This window comes from Anolis carolinensis, chromosome 3 (assembly GCF_035594765.1).
Source record: "Anolis carolinensis isolate JA03-04 chromosome 3, rAnoCar3.1.pri, whole genome shotgun sequence".
Classification (NCBI taxonomy): domain Eukaryota; kingdom Metazoa; phylum Chordata; class Lepidosauria; order Squamata; family Dactyloidae; genus Anolis; species Anolis carolinensis.
The window spans coordinates 186636889-186660939 of NC_085843.1; the positions used below are offsets into that span (position 1 = coordinate 186636889).

The window sequence follows — 24051 nt, forward strand, 5'->3', positions numbered from 1 at the left end:
AACTAATTAATTTGATTAAGAAATTAATTTATATTTGATTTGTGAAACTTAATTTCATAAATCAGATACATCTAGTGCTGATTACTATTATGTGTAATTTTAATTTTTTTTAAATGATTACACATGTTCTTGATTAATTAAGTAGTAAACTTTTTTCAAACCTAAAAAAAATATATTTAGTAATAATGCATACAAGTCTAAGGGCAAAGTGCTAACAAAAAGAGACAAGGTGGAAAGACACAGGGACCTAATTTTCAAAGATAGAAACCGAAATCCAGCAGATGCAGGAGACAATTGTATTAATCCAAATGATATAAATCCCTGTGTCTAAAAAGAGCAATTAGGTCTTTATCAAGGAAGTGACAGAAAAAGAAATAGTCCATATCTATTACAATTTCTTAGATGACTCACTCCCAAATGAGCCACTGACCTACTGAGATTCCTACAGTGGTTACAGAGGTGTGCGTTAATTCTTTTTCTGACAGTTCCCTGATGAAGAGCTAATTGCGTAAAACATGTTGGGATTTATACCACTTACTTGAACTAATATCTTCATCTCTTGAAGCTGCTGGATTTCTTTGTGCTGCTATCTTTTTGGCATGCTATAAAAGAGGTCTTGTCTCACACACCGGGGTAATGCCTCCTCTAGGAACAGTTCTATAGGGACATTTCATCCTAGGGCCAATCCACTGCAACAAACCCTAGATCAGCTCCTGAGACACTGCAGAGGAGGGAATAAGTCCTTATTGCCAAACCCCCCATACCCCATACCCCGGCCACTGTGGAGCCAGAAATGAGTCCTGAACATCCAGCAGTGCCGCACTTGGACAGCTACCTTCATTGTTGCTTTCCTGTTCCATCGTAGCAGTTAACCAGGTCCAAAATGTCTGGTGGTTGTTGCTCGCTGCCTGGAGTGACATTGGCTAGGTGCAAGAGTAACATGGAAGAAGGAAGCAGGGAGAGAAGGATTTGCTCCTTCTTTTCTTCCTCTCTTCTCTAATCATCCTTCGCCTCAGCTGACATCACTCCAAACCTTGAGCAATGATGGCCACCAGTCATTTCATGAGATATATGAAATAACCGCCCTGTCCACTCAGCGAAATAGGTGCGGGGTATAAATATATTATTATTATTATTATTTTATTATGACACAACAAACAAGATAGATATGCTGGATTTCGTATCACAAAATCACAAGTCGAACACTTCCCAAGTGTCTAGGACTATGTGATGTATTTTCGGATGATACGTGCAGATCCCAGTACGGTGGCCTTTTGCAGTTGGCAAATCGTGATTTTGTCAATGTCTATTGTTTCCAAATGCCGGCTGAGATCTTTTGGCACGGCACCCAATCTGCCGATCACCACTGGGACCACCTGCACTGGTTTCTGCCAGAGTCTTTGAAGATTATTATTATTATTATTATTATTATTACTATTATTATTATTATTATTATTATATACCAAACCAACAGCTTAATTACAAGATGGAGTAGGGTGTCTACCTGTTCATGTAGAAAGCAGCAGTTCTGTTGTTGAAGAAAATATTCAAAGAATGAAAAGATTTTACATGGAGCTCAAGGACATTGATATGTGGAGAGCACTCTCTCTTACAAGCAATGACCTCTGTCCACGAGATCAACAGAAGGCACTTCCAACCTCTCTAGGGGTGCACAGGTAGTGAGGGTTATTATGGGTTGGAGCATTGATTTGCTACAAGAACACGAGGGGGGTTGCAGGATGTTTATGTACAAACTTATGGATGATTCCTTCTCAATTGTTTCTATGAATCCAAACTTGTAGTTTGCTCCAGATTCTCAGGGAAACTCAGAGCAAATTGCAACTTTTGTTAACATGGTTCAAGACTGCATTCAGAGCCAGTCCAACAATGAGGTGAATTAAGCGGTCGCTTCGGGAGCAAAACATACGGGGGCGCAGTCGAGACTGCATTTTCTGTTGATTTGTTGTAAAACATGATGTTTTGGTGCTTAATTTGTAAAATCTTAATGTAATTTGATGTTTAATAGGCTTTTCCTTAATCCCTCCTTATTATACAACATTTTCTCTTATCCAATGCTTTTATTTTTCAGTGATTGGTTTCGGGGGGGGGGGGGGAGGCAAAATTCTGTTTGCCTACACTTGAAAAATACCTAGGGCCGGCTCTGACTGCATTAACCCAGACCTAGAATTAACCTATGAATCAAGTAGCCACCAGAGTTGATTCCAAACCCTTCATCAAACCCTCGTTGATCAAAAGTTGTTCAAATAGACATCTACTGCTGCTGTATCCCTGCAGGAGGACACCAGTTTTCTTCTTCTTAATAAAGTATGCTACTTCTTCACTTCTCATTTTTGGCAAAAGACACTGATGGGGAATCATACTTCTGGAAGTAATCAGTGTTGTGATCCTGTTCTAAAGGATCCACCTTCGCACCTTGTTTTGTCAACATCAGCAAAAAGCTCCACAGTCTATTAAAAAATTAGAATATACAAAAAAAAATAGAAGTGCTATTCGGGGGGAGGGGGTTAGTATGTCTGTGAAATCCTTCCTAAACTCTGCAAAACTGGCTAGTCCAATTTAACTATCTGGAGGTTCTTCCTTTCCCTGTCTACTAGGAGTATGTTTGTTGCTTCTTTTTAAATGAAAATGTCAGCTGAATGTCTAAGTCTCCATCTATACTGCCATATAATGCACTTTGAAACTACATTATATGGTCAGTGTAAACTCATATCATGCAGTTTAACTGCATTATATTAGTCTATGCTGACCATATAAGTATTATATTCGATAGGAAGCCATGCTAATGGAGCCACTATTGTTCTAAGGTAGGACGAGCACAGTTTTTAAGATGTGTTTCCATGCAATCAGATTCGCAGATCAAAAATTCTATTTGAGACTTGTTTCTTATCTCTACTGTAGATAACATTCAAAATATTCTCCTTCAAGTGAATCAGTGGTGTCACTAGGGGGGTGCATTGTATATGTGTGCATGCGGACAGCACCAGGTAGAATCAATAAAGTTTTGTGCAGTGTTTCAGTAGAAATGAATTAATTTTTGTAAAATGTCCCTGTATAACCACACACATTTTTGTATGCCCATGTACTGTACCAATATCCCTACAAGGCTAAAAGTCTGTGCTAATGATGCACCAAGGCTCAGAACAATAAACAGACAGAGAAACACAAAACACATGCAGTTGCAGGATAAATATTGACTATGGGCAAAACCTCCATCCCATTTGGCATTTAAGGTGCATGCCTGCAAGCTGGTTTATCTCAGCTTATATTGTCCTTCTGTTTCAGTGTATTCAACTTTATATCATTCAGATTCACAACTTTTCCTCTCATGCTGCACTATCTCAAATTTCTTCTTACCGATAGTATGTCCAGGTGCACTCACTCCGGTTCCACTCCCATCTGGTGTTGGGTGGAAAGGCTGCTGCACTTTGGTTCTGATGATCCTGTCATAACAGTAATAACAATAACAACAAAACACATTAGTCTGATCCCATATGATGGACTCTGCAAATTAAAAATCACATTTTATGGATGGAGGATTTGCAACTATTGGATATATAATGTAGAGGATGAGGAGGTCAATAGATTTGTGTTGGGGTTTGTATCTCCATATATATTAAACCCTTCTCTTTATCAAGAGAATAAATTTACTTTTTATCTAGAAATCCAAAATATACCAAAATGCAAAATTGTCTACATGAGTGGCTAAGACAGTGGCATCTTTATTTTATGCTTGTTCAATGTATACAAACTTTGTTTTATGCACAAAATCATTTTCAAACTATGTAACATTGCTTCCAGGCTGTGTATATAAAGTGTACATAAAATATAAATGAATTTGTGTTTAGACCTGGGACACGTCTCAATGACATCTTATTATGTATGTATATGCCAATACAGATATTCCAAAACATTTAAAAATACAAAATACAAAACACTTCTGGTCTCAAGCATTTTGGATGAGGGGAAAGTCAACCTGCACTTACTGCCATAAATAATAATAATCTGCGCGCAACATCCGAAAATATATCACACAGTCCTAGACACTTGGGAAGTGTTCGACTTGTGATTTTGTGAAACGAAATCCAGCATATCTATCTTGTTTGCTGTGTCATACTAATAATAATAATAATAATAATAATAATAATAATAATAATAATAATAATAAAAACTTTGTTTATATCTTGCCACCATCTCCCAAAAGGGACTCAGGGCGGCTTACAAAGTATGTAGTAGTGCAAGAGTACACAAAATACATTGAAATACATATGACACATAGCAGTGTCAATTTACATAAAATCAATAATATATATGAAACAGCATAAAACCCTCTCTAGTTTAGATAGAATACTCAATAAAACGCAAATTAAAATAACTGTGAATTAAAATGCATAACCATCCAGAACTACATTTCCCTTCTTACAAAGGAGAAAAGGAAGGGCATTATTACAAGTGGACACAATATCATTTCTTGAACACAGAGGAGCATTTACTGTGCTATTATATTCTTTTCCTTTTTCTTGGCTGAATTTTTCTGAATCCTCATTTTACCTCTTCTTTTACAGCCTTGGGGAAACATCCAGAATATATTGTGCCACTCTTAGCTTTCCCATTTTAGTTACACTTATTTTTTCTTCATCATTCATTTATGTATGTATGTATGTATTTACATTATTTTTATCCCACCTTCTTCCCCCTGGAGACTCAAGGCAACTGACAATGACATGACACAATAGAATTTAAAAACAAGACATACACACACACATATAAAAATAAAAACAATTTTTATTTTTAACTGTATTTAACTATATTTTAATTAACTGTATTTTAATACAATGTATTTGTATTAAAATTACATTTAAAACCTAAGCATCTTACCAAGTTTCCATAATAAATTAGAATGAATAAATGAAACTCATCTGTTTACATCAGGCAGGGGCAAACTTCCTTCCACTATTCCTAACAGCCCACATAATACGGTAAAAATGTCTGATTCTTGTATACTATGCAACACTTTGATGCTGATCTAGAGATATTTAGAAAAATCAGAAGTGCCCAAAGCAAACAGTGTTAAAATAAGGGCTATTTTAAACTATTCTCACCCTAATTGGGTGATGAGAAACTCGCCTTTAACCTGAATAAATAATAAATAAGCATTACAATGATACATTCTGCCTCTAATGTACACTTAACCATGAAACTAATAAGAGAGATTTTACTTTTGAATGAGGCCCAAATTCTGTTGTAAGGAGGACAAACCACCTTAGAAGCGGTGCACATTGTTATTTAATAAATAGAAAACTATGCAGAAATAGTAATGCACTTTCAGTGAATTTCATATTGAGATGAGGCAGATTCAAGGGAGCCATATGATTTCAAGCTCCCTGAAGGAATTTTAAACCACTATAAATAATAAGACTGTTAACAACAATAAAATGTTGTTTCAGAACACGAAAAGCAAGAAACCAAACATATAGGCGTTTTGGGTCAGTTAATAAACATTGGAAGACAACAAAGAGACTAAACAGATTATTTGTTTCATAAGAAAGACGAATGTCTGCAACACAGTGTTTGAGGAAAGCACCAAAATATATGTACCAACCGAAAAGAGAAGGGATGCTATTTTAAAATTAAATGGAGAATGAATAACAAAGAAATCTATAGGCCCAAGAGGCATTAACCTGAAAGTTCTTGAAGGACTCAAATGTCTTTTTAAAAAAATGTAGTAATAACATAAATCCAAGACATGCACAAGAAAGTACATTTTCAAACTAGGCAGAGCTTATCCCATCATGCTCACTTAGAATATAAGATGCGAGACTGGGCAACAACTGGGCAAGTCTAAACATAGTTTCTCAAGTATCGACATTTTATTTAGTAATACTTAAATATTTTAAAGTATTGCTAATAAGTCATTCATACCTGAGGATGTTATATATAAGGGGCAGCGGTGGCACAATGAGTTAAACCATTGAACTGTTGAATCTACTGACCTAAAGGTTGGCAGTTCAAAGCCACGGATTGGGGAGAGCTCCTGCTGTTAGCCCTAGCTCCTGCCAACCTAGCAATTCGAAAACATGCAAATGTGAGTAGATCAATAGATACCACTTCAGCGGAAAGGTAATAAAGGCGCCCATGCAGCCATGCTGGCAACATGACCAGGAGGTATCAAGAGACAACAGGCTCCTTGGCTTGGAAATGGAACAAGAGCATCTCCCCATGGCCACCTCCAGAAAGCCGGAGATGAAAGGAGAAGCCTTTACTATTGTTCTGTGTATTTGTATGTATGTATTTGTATGTCATTGTAATTCCACTGTATTAAAGGCATTGAATGTTTGGCTATCTGTGTATGTTGTAATCTGCTCTGAGTCCCCTTGGGGAGATAGAGCGGAATATAAATAAAATTGTTGTTGTTTTTAGGAGTGACTTGAGAAACTGAAAGTCGCTTCTGGTGTGAGAGAATTGGCTGTCTGCAAAGACATTGCCTGGAGACGCCCAGATGTTTTGATGTTTTTACCATCCTTGTGGGAGGCTTCTCTCATCTCCCTGCATGGAGCTGGAGCTGATAGAGGGAGCTCATTCACACTCTTCCCAGGTTGGATTTGAACTAGCTACTTTCAGGTCAGCAACCCAACCTTCAAGTCATCAGTCCTGCCGGCACAAGGGTTTAATCTACTGGGCCACCAGGGGCTCCTATTATTATTATTATTATTATTATTATTATTATTATTATTATTATTTTATTGACGTAAAGACATAGTATGACAAGCAAGCGAGATATATATGCTGGATTTTGTATATATATCTCATTTGCTGTGTTTATTATTATTATTATTTTATTATAACACAGCAAACAAGATAGATATGCTGGATTTCGTATCAAAAAATCACAAGTCGAACACTTCCCAAGTGTCTAGGACTGTGTGATGTATTTTCGGATGATGCGTGCAGATATTATTATTATTATTATTATTATTATTATTATTATTATTATTATTATTGAAGGTGATTTGAAACTGCATTATATAACTTTACACTGATGATATAATGCAGTATCAAACTGTATTGCATGGCAGTGTAGATGGGGCCAGGGAGAGCCTTTAGATATGTAGTGATGATATCAGTGATCCAGAGGCACCTACATGGTTGTCACTGGAAATAGAAGGACAGATAGAAAGATAGATGGACTTTTAACTGGGGCTTGCAGTTTAGTTACAGGGCTCTACATAATTTGTTTTGATGCCTATCCTGAAGGAAATAAGTTCTAGAGCTATCCTACACTTGAAAGTAAGAAAAGGGGGCACACATTACAACTGTTCCTTCCTTGCTCCCACAAAGTACCCTGAAGTTTGCTTGTGTGAATATATTGATCCTACCCCCATACTCATACCCCCTCCACTGCAGTAGCCCCAGGAAGCAATGATGGGGTGCAGGCAAAGGGATGGAAATAGAAAGCTATAAATTATTTGTGACAGGAAAGCAATAGTGCCGGAGAGCTATGTACAAGTCCTGTGTCACTATTAGATTCCTTTTAGCCTGACGACACTCTGAAAGAGGCTAAGTGTCTGATGGAATCCTATCCGTGGGGGGGCAGGGGCAGCCGGAGAGCAGAGCAATCCAGGGAGAAGGGTTATATCAATTCTGCAGGCCAATAATATTCCTTTCATTGATCACAGCCCAAAGTTCAAAAATCTCATTACAGCTTGGCAGACCTGGAACTTTTCAAAAATCAATAGAGTGATATAATGTATGTATACATAGTATAAATGTATCTATTCATCAGTCCATCCCTCCAAAATCTGCCCGAGGGGTTCTGCATTAAACCAACACACTGTATCTTGTTCTGCTACATAGTAATGTACTCATTATAATGATGGCGGACTGAGATCTTATTGGCAATCTTAGGTGACACATAATTAAAAAGATTTCCTGGTATCAGCAACACAGCAGGGCCTATGCGTGCTGTGGTCACCCCGCTAAGCAACAGAGGTAACCTCATTTGGCTTTTATTCCTGCTGGGCTGCCACGAGACATAAACTAAGCTTATGGCTTCTTTTCAGTGCCTGAACACACAGCCATTCCTTTTTTTCTATTTGAAAGCAAGAATATCAACATAACCATGGATGAGAATAAACAAAAGAGTCTCCACCATCCCTATCACACTCTATGAGCTTCCATAGGTACAGTAGAGTCTAACTTATCCAACACTCGCTTATCCAACGTTCTAGATTATCCAATGCATTTTTGTAGTCAATGTTTTCAATATATCGTGAGATTTTGGTGCTAAATTCGTAAATACAGTAATTACTACATAGCATTACTGCGTATTGAACTACTTTTTCTGTCAAATTTGTTGTATAACATGATGTTTTGGTACTTAACTTGTAAAATCAAAACCTAATTTGATGTTTAATAGGCTTTTCCTTAATCTCTCCTTATTATCCAACATATTCGCTTATCCAACGTTTTGCCGGCCCATTTACGTTGGATAAGCGAGACTCTACTGTATTTTGTTGAGAAGATGTGACAAACTGGATAGACCTATGGCCAGATTGTTGCGAGGCAGTTTTTATATGTTTATTTAAATAAAGATTTAGGCTCTATTTCCATTGTGACCACAAAAGAGTGCAGGACAGGGGAAAATGTACTACACTACTGCTAGTGAGACATCAAATGCTGCCGGACTCAACAAAAGGCAGCCCATTCCTTGTCCTCCCATCCCAGTAAAGAGGCAGCCAGCAAAGAGGAGAGAAGGCTAACCTACAGAGACAAGATTGAGAACTATGGGCCCTTCGAGACAGGCCAAAACGCCGAGAGGAACTAGTACCGTATATACTCGAGTATAAGCTGACCCGAATATAAGCCGAGGCACCTAATTTTACCACAAAAAACTGGGGAAACATTGACTCCAGTATAAGCCGAGGGTGGTAAATTTCAGAAATAAAAATAGATACCAATAATTAATTGAGGCATCAGTAGGTTAAATGTTTTTGAATATTTACATCAAGCTCAAATTTAAGATAAGACTGTCCAACTCTGATCAAATCATTATTCTCATCTTCTTCAATGTAAATGTGCTTATGTATCCTTTTAATAATAATAGAGTAAAATAATACATGTAATAATAATAATAAATACAGGAAAATAATACAAGTAATAATAAATAGAGTAAAATAATAAATGCAATAATAATAATAATAATAATATCAGAGTGAAATAATAAATGTATTAATATAATAATAATAATAATAATAATAATAATAATAATAATAATATAATAGAGTAAAATAAATGTAATAGTAGCAACAATAATAGAGAAAAATAATAAATGTAATAATAGGGGCCGGGCTGTGGCGCAGGCTGGTAAACAGCTGCTGCAATAAATCACTCTGACCATGAGGTCATGAGTTCGAGGCCAGCCCGTGGCGGGGTGAGCACCCGTCAATTAAAAATAAAATATAGCCCCTGCCCGTTGCTGACCTAGCAACCCGAAAGATAGTTGCATCTATCAAGTAGGAAATAAGGTACCACTTATAAAAGTGGGGAGGCAAGTTTAACTAATTTACAACGTTGGAATGAGGAAGTGAGGAAGTGCCATCAGAGTGGATGATGAAGCAGCTGCTCCCCCCTGTGGCCAGAATCGAACATCCCCTCAGGAGAAGGTTAAATTGCCTCTGCGTCTGTCTCTGTCTTGGTTCCATGTGTATATGGGCATTTAATGTTTGCCCTATATGTACATAATGTGATCCGCCCTGAGTCCCCTTCGGGGTGAGAAGGGCGGAATATAAATACTGTAAATAAATAAATAAATAAATAAAAATAATAATACCAATAATAATAGAGAAAAATAATAAATGTACCATATATTCTCGAGTATAAGCTGACCCAAATATAAGCCAACCAGTACCCTCACCTGAGTATAAGCTGAGGGGGGCTTTTTCAGTCTTAAAAAAAGGGCTGAAAAACTAGGCTTATACTCGAGTATATACAGTAATTAAAATCCCAATTCCTCCTAGGATTTAAACCAGACAGCAGGCCCAAATCCTGGGATTTTGATGACGGGGTGGTTAGATACCCTCCCAGGTTGATCAAAATGATGTGATAGATGCTCCGTTGAATAGGCCTGCTTCTGTTTGTAGGCCTGTCTGGTAAGTTTGAAGGGAAACAGGGGGCTGAGAGGGGAGGATGGGAGTACTGCCCTGCTCCCTTGGGCTCTTAAAGCCCGAAGAAACAGGATGGCAATGGAAATTGGCCCTCAGGATCATGGAAAACTATCCCAAGAGTCAATCCCCATAGGCCCAACACCTGCAAAGATCCAGACCTTATTGAAAGGTTTGGATCTTAGCAGGCGTTTTTTAAAATCTAGATAAACCTGGAAACTTAGGGGCCCTTCCACACAGTCCTATATCCCAGAATATCAAGGCAGAAAGTCCCACATTATCTGAGTGTGGACTCGGATAACCCAGTTCAAAGCAGATATTGTGGGATTTTCTGCCTTGATATTCTGGGATAAAGGCCTGTGTGTAAGGGCCCCAGGTTTACTCTGGATTAATCCAGATTATACTGAGGTGTCATTTGGGAATCTCAGGATAATTCGGAACCCATCATGGGTTTTGTGCCTGTCTGGAAGGGCCCTAAATCTCTCTGTGGCTTTCCAGAAATACAGTATAATTTTGGTAATTTAGTTTTAAAAATATTTTATCACCCATTTTTTCCAATTCCTCAAAATTTGGGCTGATGTAGGAACTCAAGAACCATGCTGAATTTAAATGATGGTCTATCTATTTAGTCCAAGATTCTGTTTAAACAATAGCCAGACAACTGTCTATGGGAAGTCCACTAACAAAACGTAAGTGTGACCGCAGCCCCTATCATGTACTTTCCAGCAACTAATACATAGAAGCATACTGTCTCTGATATGAAAGATAACATATATAGCCATCCTCAGTAGCAGCCATTGATGTGCTTATCCTCCATGAATGTTTCTAATCCCCTTCCAAACCTTCCAAAATAACAATTAACACTACATCTTGTGACAGTGAATTCCACCTTTTAACTATGCTGTACACATTTATCTGTCTTAAATCTCACACTGTTCAGTTTCAGCGGATGACCTTGGGGTATTGGAGAGATACATGGTTTTATACATCTCTATCATGCTTCCTTTTACTTGCACTTTTCCTACATAATATTTCAAACTGCCCTCATACCAGACTTGCACCAGAGATATATATGGTTTGTACTTTCTTTTGAGATTATTATGTGCGTGATCCTGTATTTTCTGATATATCTCCACAGACTTGGCTTTTAAAGTAACATATGAAGGGGTGGATGTGCTGGGAAATGTTATAGGCTTCTTTGCATTTGTTTTTATAGTCTTATTTTTCCCTTTGTTTGGCATGTTGTGGGGTTTTATTTATTCCGTTTTGTAACATTTCATGTATTGGACAAGGAAGAACGGATCTGATTTTATGTTTGAAATGTAATTTTTAATACATAATGTATTTTAATAGTTTTAACTGTTTTATGTGCTGTTTTATATTGGTTTGTATGGGCATCTAATTGTTGCCACTGTTGTAAGCTGCCCTGAGTCCCTTTGGGTGAGAAGGGCGGGATATAAATGTAATAAATAAATAAATAAATAAATAAAAATATTGGTTTGCCAGTGATTTCACATCACTACCTGCTATAGCTGGTTGTGGTTATTTAAATACAATTTGTTCTGCATTTTCATTGTTTTCTACAAATGTACCAGCAAGTAGATAAAATTAATAAGAATCTGCCTACCAATGTTGAGCCCCTCTATAGGCAGAAGTTCACTTACAGGCCTCAGGGGTATAATTTGGTCCAGCCCTTCTCAAGGGGAGCAGGCAGCAGCATAGCACATACATGATTTCAGCAGGCAGACTGATAGAAACTGGATCCCTGAGCATTAAGCTGTCCTTTACTGCCTTTATTAGATTGCATGCAATAAAACATGAGGCCTATGCTATTTCAAGAATATTATGCGTGGCATGTTCTTCCCAATACACACTACTCCCTGCTATAGGCACAAATCCTTTAATTCTTATATGTTGGCTAGTGCAGATATATAATTCATGAATCATTATGAGTAATGCATAAATATATTCCAAATCATGGAAAATGCCATATAGAGGCCCTTCAAATGACACAATCTATACACATAACAAAAGTGAAAATATGTATGTGTGTATGTGACTGGGGTGTCCACTCGCACAGTCTCCCACTTTCACAAATAGCTATAGCTCACACTACACACCAATGGCCCTCCCTATAATGGCATTACAGGTTATAGCGAGCACAGTGAACATGTACAACCCCTGCCAGTGTCCTCCACAAACACAAGACTCCCCCCACCCAAGTGAATGCTTTCATATGGGGATAATTTCATCCTAGATTTTATGTGTTTCCTCCACCACAGACATACCAGTGTTTCTTAAGTCTCTCCATTGGTGTGGAATTTGCATGATCCTGCCCACTGCCTCTCCCATAACCCTTTCCTACTCTTTTCTACGGCACACAGCAAACAGAGCAGAATTGATCAGCAACTGAATATACTGGAAGGGTTTGGGGGACTGTCTCGACATGATGGAAATTGTAGTTCACCCTGAATCAAGACAGAGCACCGTGACCCCCACCAGCAATGGACTATATGCCCAAATTTGAATATTAGTGGGTTTTGGGGGAATTGTCCTTCACATTTGGGAGTTGTAGGAACTGGGATTTAAAGTTCACCTGCAATCAAAGGGCACTCTGAATCGCACAAAAGATTGACACACAAAACCCCCATGACCAACAAAAGTACTGGAGGGCTTTGGGGGAAATGCACCTTGCTTTGGGGAAGTTGAAGTTCACCTACATCCAGAGAGCACTGTGAACTGATACGACGATGCATGCATGCCTGATATGCCCAAATTTGAATACTGGAGAGATTTGGGAGGAATGGGTCTCGATTTCTGAGAGTTGTAGTTCAGCCACAACCAGAGAAACTGTGAACCTCACCAACGATGGACCTGGATCACACTTGGCACACAGAACCATCATGACCAACTGTATATACAGGGACAAGAGATAATATGAATGGGGCATTATCCATTGGCTCTTCCCTATTCTTGGCTGCAGATGTTTCAGGGTGGATCTATACAGCTATATACTCCAGTTTCTGAAATCAGATTATTTGCTTTGAACTGGATTATATGAACCTACGTTGTCATTTAATCCAGTTCAAAGCAAATAATCTGGATTCAGAAACTGTTATATGGCAGTGTATGAGGCCTCAGATAGTCTGAAACTTCAGCAAAAATTCTCTCCCCAACTGTTCAAGCACGGCTAGAAGAAGAAATACAACAAGGTCAAGAAGTTTTCAGATCCTAGTTGGAATGAAGCAGGAGTGCAGAATGGGAGAAGCAGGAATACTCTGTACTATGCACAGTAACAGTTATTGGATCCTATGAAGATGTATAAGCAAGAATACAATCAGCAATGTATGGCAGAAACAAAGTCACCAGGAATGTGAGGGGAAACTGCTTATTTTTAGTCATCATTTTAATAGAACAACATCTGTGTATACTGCAGGTATGAAGAAAACGGACTAACCACATGAAAAGCCAAGGAAGCTCATTTTTGATCGAACACATTTCTCAGCAATGGAAATGGTGAAATACCAAGCATGGGAGACAGTAAAATGACAATCTTGCTTTGCTCTGAGCCAAACCCATTTTTTTTAAAATCCAGCATGAGTGAGTTTGTTTGTGCATACTTTAATTTCACCTATTTTACATTCACATCCTAGACATCGGAAGGATCTAAACCAGTTCTTACAGCACTGTAGAACTGTGCCATCCCAGAAATCGCATGCTAGACATAGCACAGAACGTTCCTCAAGCTTGGGAATGAGCCAAAGTTATTGAGACCTACAAACGCTCATCTCGTTGACCCAAAGGAAGCTCTGCAGTCAGTAACCAAAAAGCTAAACCTGAACCTTATTTATGGTACTCTCTGTTAAAGGCGATTAGTAATAGCAACATCCCCAACTCATCACAAAAATTTGACAGAGAAGGATTGAGGTGGAGACTTTCAGAAAATGTGAATGGGTTACGTTTGATGGAATTGGGGAAGTTTACAAACTTGCTTTGACACCTATTTTTGTTTCATTGTTTATTGCCTCTGTGAGCCCTTCCACCCAGGTACATAATGTGACTTGGAATTGGCGTGAAAAATGCTGCATTGAGGTCACACAAGACTATCCTAAGTTGCCTCCACAGTGGAACAATGACCCAACAGTCCATGACCCAGTTCAGTGTGGGCTTGGTTTTCCACACCTCCTGAGCCTCTGCCCACCCCCCAACAACAGAAAATCTCTTCTTTATGGGTGCTATCTGCTTGTTACTTCCTGGTTTGTTGTCATTCGGGAAGCAAAGAAGCTTGGGAAGAGTGCACCCCCTCCCCCACGCTGCTTTACTCCCTGAATGACAAAGAAGCAGGAAGTACAGAGTAGGAAGCTTTGATAAAGGAGGATTTTCAGTCATTTTGGCATGGAGGTTTTGGGAAGCAGAAAGGCACTGCCATTCCAGTTTTCCAGGCTAGCTAAGCCTAGGAAGTGCAAGATGGCTAGGGATGCAATCCTGGATTGCATATTTGGACCCAGGATGGCAGTCCCCATGTCCCAACACCAGGAAAGGTTTGGATCTTGCTGCAGCACTTGAACCTTTCCCATGTTTTTTTTTTTTTTTTTGCCTCAGGGTCAAGTCAATTAAGGCACCTTCCACACAGCTGAATAAAATCCCACATTTTCTGCTTTGAACTGGAATATATGGCAGTGTGGACTCAGATAGCCCAGTTCAAAGCAGAAATTGTAGGATTTTCTGCCTTGATGTTCTGGACCCTAAGTGACTTATCCCATGTTCAATCGCATTAGCGGTATAGATGGGGCTAGTCTGAATAACAATTTATTAATGGATCACTGTGCCCCTAGTGGCACAGTGCGTTAAAGCGCTGGGCTGCTGAACTTACGGACCAAAAGGTGACAGGTTCAAATCCCGGGAGCGGAATGAGCGCCCGCTGTCAGCCCCAGCTCCTGCCAACCTAGCAATTCGAAAACATGCAAATGTGAGTAGATCAATAGGTACCACTTCGGCGGGAAGGTAGCGGCGCTCCATGCAGTCATGCTGGCCACATGACCTTGGAGGTGTCTACAGACAACGCCAGCTCTTCGGCTTAGAAAAGGAGATGAGCACCAACCCGCAGAGTCGGTCATGACTGGACTTAACGTCAGGGGAAAACCTTTACCTTTTTTAATAGATCACACAAATTCCTGACTACTTTGTGGCATAAAAAAAAGAAACCCACCAATGTTGTTTTGTAAAAGAGGGCATATTAAGACCACAGAGTACAAAGAAAGCTATTTATGATTAATTCTAACAATATATTTCCAGGGATCCACTTTTTTTCTTGTAAACAACATAAAAACACAGATGCTGTATTTCTGCATATGGTTCTATACCTTTAATAACATACCAATTGGAAGGCATATCTCTTTATTTCGATGCATGTGCAGTATGTTGTGTATGGAAGGAAGAATTATGAAATACTAAGTGAAGGAGCCATATGTCCCATTGATTTTTCATACTCCAACTTGTCTTCCATCTCTTTCCTTTTGTTATCCTGGGGGCATGGTAGCAAACCCCTGTTTTAAATACCTTTGCTTCCTTCCATCTACTCCCCCCCCCCCCCACTCCTCAAAAAAAGTGTCAATATTTTATTTGGATTTTTAACTTCACTCCATAACAGTTGCTTGACCTCCTGACTCATACGAGTCACATAAATTCTAAGACTTTATTCAGGAGCCATGTTCATGCTATTGAATAAGCAATTTGGGAGGATGAATTAATGACTTGTGCTGTTGCTGGAAAGTCCCTGAAGAAATATTAAAATTGCTTGCAGACTGAATCAATACTCACTGAACACCAAGCATGAAGACCTGGAGGTTTTTTAATGGCACAACAAACAGAAGCATTTCAGAGGGGAAGGGGGATTCCTGAATACACCAAAAGCATCCACACATTCAGTTCTTCCCCTTCCTGCCGTCTCTTATTCACACTGAGGTCAAAAGCTTGAAAATCTAGCTCTATCTTAGATTTGAAATCCAGGACAATAGATATTCCTTTCCATTTGTTTTTATTGAGCCCGGGTTGGTGAATGATATAGCTGCAGTCTCATACCACTGGGGGTCAGTCCTGACAGGTTATTCTTCACAGGTTGGAAAAGAACTCAATTGTGAGGCTTCCCATCAACCACTCATTTCAGTAAAACTCACCTGGGTTCAAATAAAATGATGGTGCATAAATAAATTGGGCAGATCCCATGTATAATTTTCTAAGCAGCTACATGGAGATATAGAAGTCAACCATGCAGAATCAGGCTTTTTTTTTTTTCAAATACAGCATGGAGCATTTTCTTCAAGTATGCAAAACAAAATAAAGATATTTCAAGTTCATAATGTTTACATTACTGCTGGAAGCAACAAGAGCTGCAACTGGGAAGTCTGTGTCCAGTTGTGAGAATGTTCTTTGGGGGCAACAAAATCGATTCTTATTCAAAAATGTGTTGCCCGTAACAAAAGAAATTATGGAAATTTTTGGAAATAAAAAGCCAGGTTTGAGGAAGTGACAGCTGCCCATACACCACATGCAAGGAGCAGTCTAAAATGAACTTGCTTTTTGGAGAAATTTCAAAAGTTCCATTTTATAATATTTAAGGCACTATCATCACAAGAGTTTGGAATTGTAACCAGGTCTATGACTAATTCTGATATATCTATCTAGTTTCCTTATAGACCCATCAAACAGGCATGGCATTTCAGCAATATGAAATTAAGAAACACAAGGGAGAAAAGCTCTCATAAGAATATCATATGCATATCTTATCCATTATACTCTGTTTCTACAGGGCTTGCACAGAGCCTATTCAAGAAAATAAGCCCAAGTAGTGAAGGCACCATAAGAAGAAAGTCAAGTTGCCTTGAATAATTTTTCTGTCCTGAAAAGTTCTCCTATGGAAACCATAATGGCCAAATCCATAGGGCTGTTTTGAGACTGATGGAAAGAACAGTATTAGCACATTTTATATATTAAAAAGAAAGACCAAAATCCTCTATTGCAATGCACTTACGTAATTTGATGTACACTTAACTATATAGCAGAGAGTCTGAGAAGACCTGTTATTGAATTGTGTTGATGCATAATGGACACTAGCAAGTGTGTCCCAATGTACACTGGAGTCTATCAATGCATAGTAGCAGTCCTAACCAGTGTTCTGATGCACAACCATAATATAGAATTAAAACTTTTAATAAAACAAATAGGATATAATTGGTATCACTGAAACTTGGTGGGATGGGTCTCGTGGTCTGAATGTAGTAATAGAGGTATATGACCTATTTTTGAGAAACAGACCACATGGGAAAGGAGGAGGATTTTATACAGGATTTTACACCTGTGATGAAATCCATGATGTAAATTCTGGAATCCAAGTCAAGGGTATCTTGGTAACAATTAAGGCAGAAAGAAACAACAGGGATGTCACTGGAGGGTCTACTGCATGCCTATAAGTCTTCCTGGAATAGATGACATTCAGAAATAGGAGGTTTCAACTATCCTGATATTTGTTTGAAGACAAACTCTGCAGAATATATCAGGTCCAACAAATTTCTCACTTGCCTCGCAGATAACTTCATGGCTCAGAAAGTAGATCAGCTATTTAAGACCACATTGATGAACTGTAAGTGGTGGCTTCTTTAGGTGGGAGTGACCGGGTTCTTCTGGAGTTTGTTTTACAGTGGAAATGGAATGTCAAGCATAGTCAGATACACATTCTTGAATTTAAGAAAGCTGATTAGGGCAAAACTGAATATAATCGCATGGTCAGGAATACTAAAAGAGGAAGCAGTTCATGAAGGATGGGAGTCTTTGAAATTTAAGGCACAATTTCAACAATTTCCATGAAGAAGCAAAATAGGAGGTGTGAATGTCTAAAAAACTTCCAAATGAGCTAAGATTTCAAAGGGACATGTACAAGAAGTAGAAAGGGGGAGAAATCACCAAAGAAGAATTAAAATGAATAGCCAGCATATGCAGCAAGTTAGAAAAGCCAAAGCACAGAATGAACTTGGGTTTGCTAGAGAGATTAAAAACAATAAAAAGGGCTTTTTGTTATGTCTGTAACAAAAGGAAGAACAAGGATGTGATAGGACCACTGTATCCAGGTGAATGCAAAATGCTGCCAAGAGACAGAGAAAAGACAGAACTACTCAACACCTTATTTGCTTCAGTCTTCTGCCCAAAGGTTAACAGTGCTGAGCTTGGGGATAAAGGCGCAGAGGATGCAGTAGGGGAAATGCATCACAGAGTAGGTAAAGAATGCAGAAATATCTGACCACTCTAAATGAATTCAAGTCTCCAGGGCCAGATGAATTACATCCAAGGGTATTAATAAAACTGCCAGAAGTAATTTCAAAACTTCTATGAATCATCTTTCGGAATTCCTGGAGAACAGAAGTTACAGCAGACTAGAGATGGGGAAATGATGTTCCCATCTTCAGAAAGAGGAAAAAGAGGACCCAAACAATAACCGCCCAGTCAATCGTACATCAATACTAGGAAAGATCCTAGAGCAGATCATTACACAGACAGGGTTGTTGTATGTCTTTCGAGCTGTGTGGCCATGTTCCAGAAGTATTCTCTCCTGACTTCTGGAACATGGCCACACAGCCCGAAAGACATACAACAACCCTGTGATCCCAGCCATGAAAGCCTTCGACAACACATTAAACAGACAATCCGTAAGCACTTAGAAAAGAATGACATACTCACTAATAGTGAACAGAGGTTTCTCAAAAACAAGTCATGCAAGACTAATCTCATCTCTCTTTTTTATAATTACAAGCTTGGTAGAGGAAGAGAATGTTGTGGAGGTAGCATATCTTGATTGCAGAAAGGGCTTCAACAAGGTGGTCCATTATATTCTGGCAAAAAACTAGTAAAATGAGGGCTAGATAGTTCTACTGTTATGTGAATTGGGAACTAGTTAACTGGCCGAACCCAAAGGGCTCTTACCAATGGCTCCTCCTTATCCTAAGGGAAAAGTGACCAATGGGGTGTCACAGGATTCTGTCCTGGACTCAGTACTATTCAACATCTTGAAAAGTGTAAAGTAGACAATAAAAATGAAATGCATAGATATGGGAAGGGGGGGGGGTAATTTGGTTTGAAAACAGTACATGCGAAAGGAATTTTGGAGTCTAGGCCACAAGTTGAACATGAGTCAACTGCCCTGTAAGCAGCTCCCTCTTGATGACACTTTCCTCATGACATGGGGAAAGTGTTGATGCTCCAGGAAGGCCATTGCAGCCAGCACAACAATGGGGAGCCTTCCATGTTGGGTGGAAAGCATCTAGAGATGTTTTCACTTTCACATCTGCTGGAAGTCACACAATGTCGTGTGATGTCCAACGTGGGGCTCCATCCTTTAGATGGGCCTAGGAGTCTAAATTCACCCCGTCTGATGAGGTTGTAGATCAAGGGAAGTAATAGTGCCACTCTATTCTGCTTTGGTCAGTCCTCACCTGGAATACTGTGTCCAGTTCTGGGCACCACAATTCAAGAGGAATTATGATAAGCTGGAATTTGTCCAGAGAAGAAACCAAGCCCTATGAGGAGCAACTAAGAGAGCTAGGTATGTTCAGCTTCGAGAAGAAAAGGTTGAGACGTAATACAGCCATGTTTAAATATTTCAAAGGATGCCATATTGAGGAGGGGGCACAATTGTTTTTTTGCTGCTCTGCAGACTAGAACATGCAGCAATGGATTCAAACTGCAGGAAAACACATTCCACCTAAACATTAGGAATAATGTCTTGATAGTTTCATCAGAGGGATGTGCTGCTTTGGAATTTAGTGGAGTTTACTTGTCTGAAGGTGTTTAAACAAAGGCTAGAGGGCCATCTATCAAGAGTACTTTGATTGTGTGTTCCAGTATGGTAGGGGGTTGGACTGAATGGCCCTTGTGGTCTCTTCTGACTTTATGTGCCAATGCGCATCAGTCACTTTGCTATGTAGTGAAATAACAGCAGCTCTTGCCTGAATACAGATGTTAAGGAACTGCCCAATTCAAATTCCCACAATCATCAGTCCTCTTGATATTTCATCCTGACTTAGATTACTTTCCAATCAAATAAAGGCAGCTTATCCCATGTTTTGTGAGTTATTGTTTTGGGATTCCTCAACAAACCTGTACTATTACTTTATGCTGTGAAATATATTTTGATAGCTTTGTCCTTCCTAGCATTGCTGTATGGGGTTGTTGCACATGTGTGCCAGTTACATTGATCCTATCACTATGTATTTTGTAATTTCATGTCTTGTACATTGACTTAGCAGAGAGTCCCAGGGCTCTGGTATATTGAATAATGATGCAAGGGTTTTGTGATAGCCTCTTTGTCAGCACAGAGAGTTCACTTGCTTTTTCATGTATCTATGGGTAAGATAATTTTATTTCAGGATGTCCATTTGTTCAAGGAACTGTAACACTCTGTCGTTGTAACTCACACTATCTCCCTTGATTATATGGAAATCCATACTTAAAAGTGACCTATTTACATAAAGAGAGAGCCATCACTGTATTATTTTTTTCCTGATTCCACACACTTACAAATTTGAAGCAGATATAATAAATGATTTGCTCTTAATTGCAGAATAAACACGTCCAGGCCCTGAGATCCTCAGGAGAGGTCCTTCTCTCAGTCCCACCACCATAATGAACAAAGTTGGTGTGGATGCAAGAGAGGTCTTTCTAAGGCCCCTTCTACACTGCCTTATATCCCAGGATCTGATTCCAGATTATCTGCTTTAAACTGGATTATATGAGTCTCCAGATAATCTGGGATAAGTAGATAATCTGGGATCAAATCCTGGGATATAATGATGATGTATAGAAAGGGCCTTAGTGGCTGCTCCTGGTCTCTGGAACTCTTATCCCAGGAAGGCCAGAATCTACTTATTGTGCTTCTGACTGCAGCCTAAAACCTTTTTTATTCAGGCAGGTTTTTAAAAATGGGCTAGGGAAGGTTGCATTGTTTTAGTTGAATACTTTCAAAGTATTCAATTAAAAGGCTTTTTAGAGGCTTTAAAATCTGTTTAATAAATGTATTGTAATTGAATTATTTAATTATGGAAATAATTAAATTCTATTTTTAATATTTACCTTTTGTATATTTTTAAATGTATTGCCTTTTAAGTTGTGACCTGCTTTGCTTCCTAATTCTAGAGGAAAAGTGAGGGACAACAACAACAACTAAATTCACAGCCTTTGTGTTGTGTAGTTTTCCCCCTCATGCATGTAATGCCATGTGAGCAACCAAATATTGCATAGATGTTTCGGAAAGACCATACATTAAAGCCAGAGAAGAATGACCTATGTGGAGACGAATTAATGATTAATTGCTTATCATTATGAACCTCAGAACGGTGCATAAATTCATGCATGGTGTTCTGTATGCATACCTAGATTTCTAGATATGATCATTTTGCAACAAGTACATGCATGTGGAAAGGTGATCCTTCACAGGGACTACACTTGCTGGATTTGGACATCTACCAAAGCTTAGCAACAAAATCCTAACATAGATTCATACAGTTGGAAGAGATCCCAAGGCTACTCTAATCCAATCCTCTGATAAAGCCGGAGTGATTTGCTCACATCTATCCTATTCCCATATAAAGCAATAGATGGAAGAAAATCAAACATGAACAAGAACAAAGCGTCTCTCCTTCTCTCCCATTTCATTGTTGTCTCAATAACATTTCTCTTGAGGCCCTTCCACACAGCCATGTAATCCAGAATATCAAGGCAGAAAATCCCACAATATCTGCTTTGAACTGGAATTTCTGAGTCCACACTGCCATATATTCCGGTTCAAAGCAGATGTGGGATTTTATTCAGCTGTGTGGAAGGGGCCTTGATCTGACACACATTTGGCATTAGAACAAAGTTGAGGAGAGAAAGTGACTATGGTAGTCAACTGTACAGAAGTGAAGTGGGGGAGAATCAAAGGGTTTGGCAAGCTCACCCAAACAGTCATCTTGATGTTTTAAATAAAGCTTTACTTGACCTGCCTGAATTTATGGGAACATGGCAGGCATATGATAAACAAACATGGCAGTCAATGTCATGTCAGCTTGGTCCTAACATTCTTGAAGTCAAATTCTCCCAGTTTCAAATGAAAGAAACATTAGAAACATTTGTGAAGAATCATTCAATCCAAGCAGTCCACAATCACAAGCTCTTATAGAAGCTTGTTGATAGAACTGGGTTATAGTTTGAAAAAATATCCTCCTTCTTGAAGATCTGTGCAATGTTCTGAAAGTGTGATTTTGGTGGCATCAGAAGTTAGAAACAACTACTCAGACTATCTCAATTCTACTTCGCTCCTCTTTCTTTTCCTGGTACATAGGTAAAGGTAAAGATAAAGGTAAAGGTTTCCCCTGATGTTAAGTCCAGTCATGTCTGACTCTGGGGGTTGGTGCTTATCTCCATTTCTAAGCCGAAGAGCCGGCGTTGTCCGTAGACACCTCCAAGGTCATGTGGCCGGCATGACTGCATGGAGAGCCGTTACCTTCCCGCCAGAGTGGTACCTATTGATCTACTTACATTGGCATGTTTTCGAACTGCTAGGTTGGCAGAAGCTGGAGCTAATAGCGGGCGCTCACTCCGCTCCCGGGATTTGAACCTGGGACCTTTTGGTCTGCAAGTTCATCAGCTCAGTGCTTTAACACACTTCGCCACCGGGGTTCCTGGTACATATTCACTCTTAATAATCTGTTTTGTGTTTGGCACACTCAAAATTTTACCATGAAGGCCAAAGAATGCCCTTTCCATGCCTCTCTTGCTACTGACCTTCCACTTAAGTGTAGGGACATTTAAAGAAAACCTAATAGAAGAAAAAGGGGGAAAGGGGCTGGCTTTTAAATAATTGGAAGCTGTTAAATAGAGGATCCCAGCATATCTTTCTGGTTATGGAAATAAATTCTGTTGTATTTGCATTTTAATTTTCCACATAAACAAAAGCTCAGAGTGTGCCTTCTTCAGCAGAATTGGTGGTTGGAATTTAATTAGAAATGAAAAGTTTATAGAGTCCTTTTTAATGCGATTAATGCACAGTTAACATTTATCACATAAAATGCTGCAGTTGCCTTCCTAAGCAGCCATAGGTCATGAAACAAATTTACTTTGAATATTTTGAGAACTTGTGACAGAGACTGTAACACTCTTGGGTGGCTTTTTAGGGCACACAACCTGCCTGTTTGGCAAAACCATGTACATACCCTACTTTTTACTCACATAATGGTTGCTCTTCATCATTCTCTTGCAACCACTCTACACACGACTGTGGGGAATCCTACCATGTATAATCTGTTTGCATGGGGCACTACTCCTGAACTTCACATATTGTGAACTGAATGTGTAAATCACAATAAAACATCAACAGCAAGGACAAATTCACTTTTAGGGAATCTTGAATGTTATTGATGACTTTGTATCTGATGTCTGGAATATAATGTTTATCAGACTGAATTTGACAGATAATGTTCTGAAGTACAATAGTAGTATATGTCAAAACTAGAAATGTAGATGCCAGGGTATTTTTTCTGCTCCCCCCCACCCAAGTCTTTCCTTCCGAAGATGACTTTTATAAGAGGTAGTGTGCAATATTTAATTATTGAGATTCCTCATCTTGGTTGTCTTTTCTCAACTAATTTTATGGGGGTGAATACTTTATTTCTTCTTGACACTACAGACAACTAGATAAGACATTACATTTGGTTTTTTTTACCTTGTTCTAAAAAAAATAGCAAATCCAACTGGTTCCTTAGAGATCTGGATCTTGTAGCTCCATTAGCAATAAAAATTAAACATTATGAAAAGGAAATTGAATTTGTAATTGTTGTCTAAATAAACT

At 38.8% G+C, this 24051-nt stretch overlaps 1 protein-coding gene across 7 annotated transcripts in view; it reads right to left on the reverse strand.

The window, feature by feature from the left end:
* pax2 (paired box 2) overlaps nucleotides 1-24051 on the reverse strand; it is a 143794-nt gene that overhangs the window by 81084 nt on the left and 38659 nt on the right. For all 7 annotated transcript variants that reach the window (XM_062975903.1, XM_062975900.1, XM_062975902.1 and 4 more), the window contains one exon: nucleotides 3376-3461. In XM_062975903.1, coding sequence (XP_062831973.1) covers nucleotides 3376-3461 — 86 coding nt within the window. The remainder of the gene's footprint in view (nucleotides 1-3375; nucleotides 3462-24051) is intronic.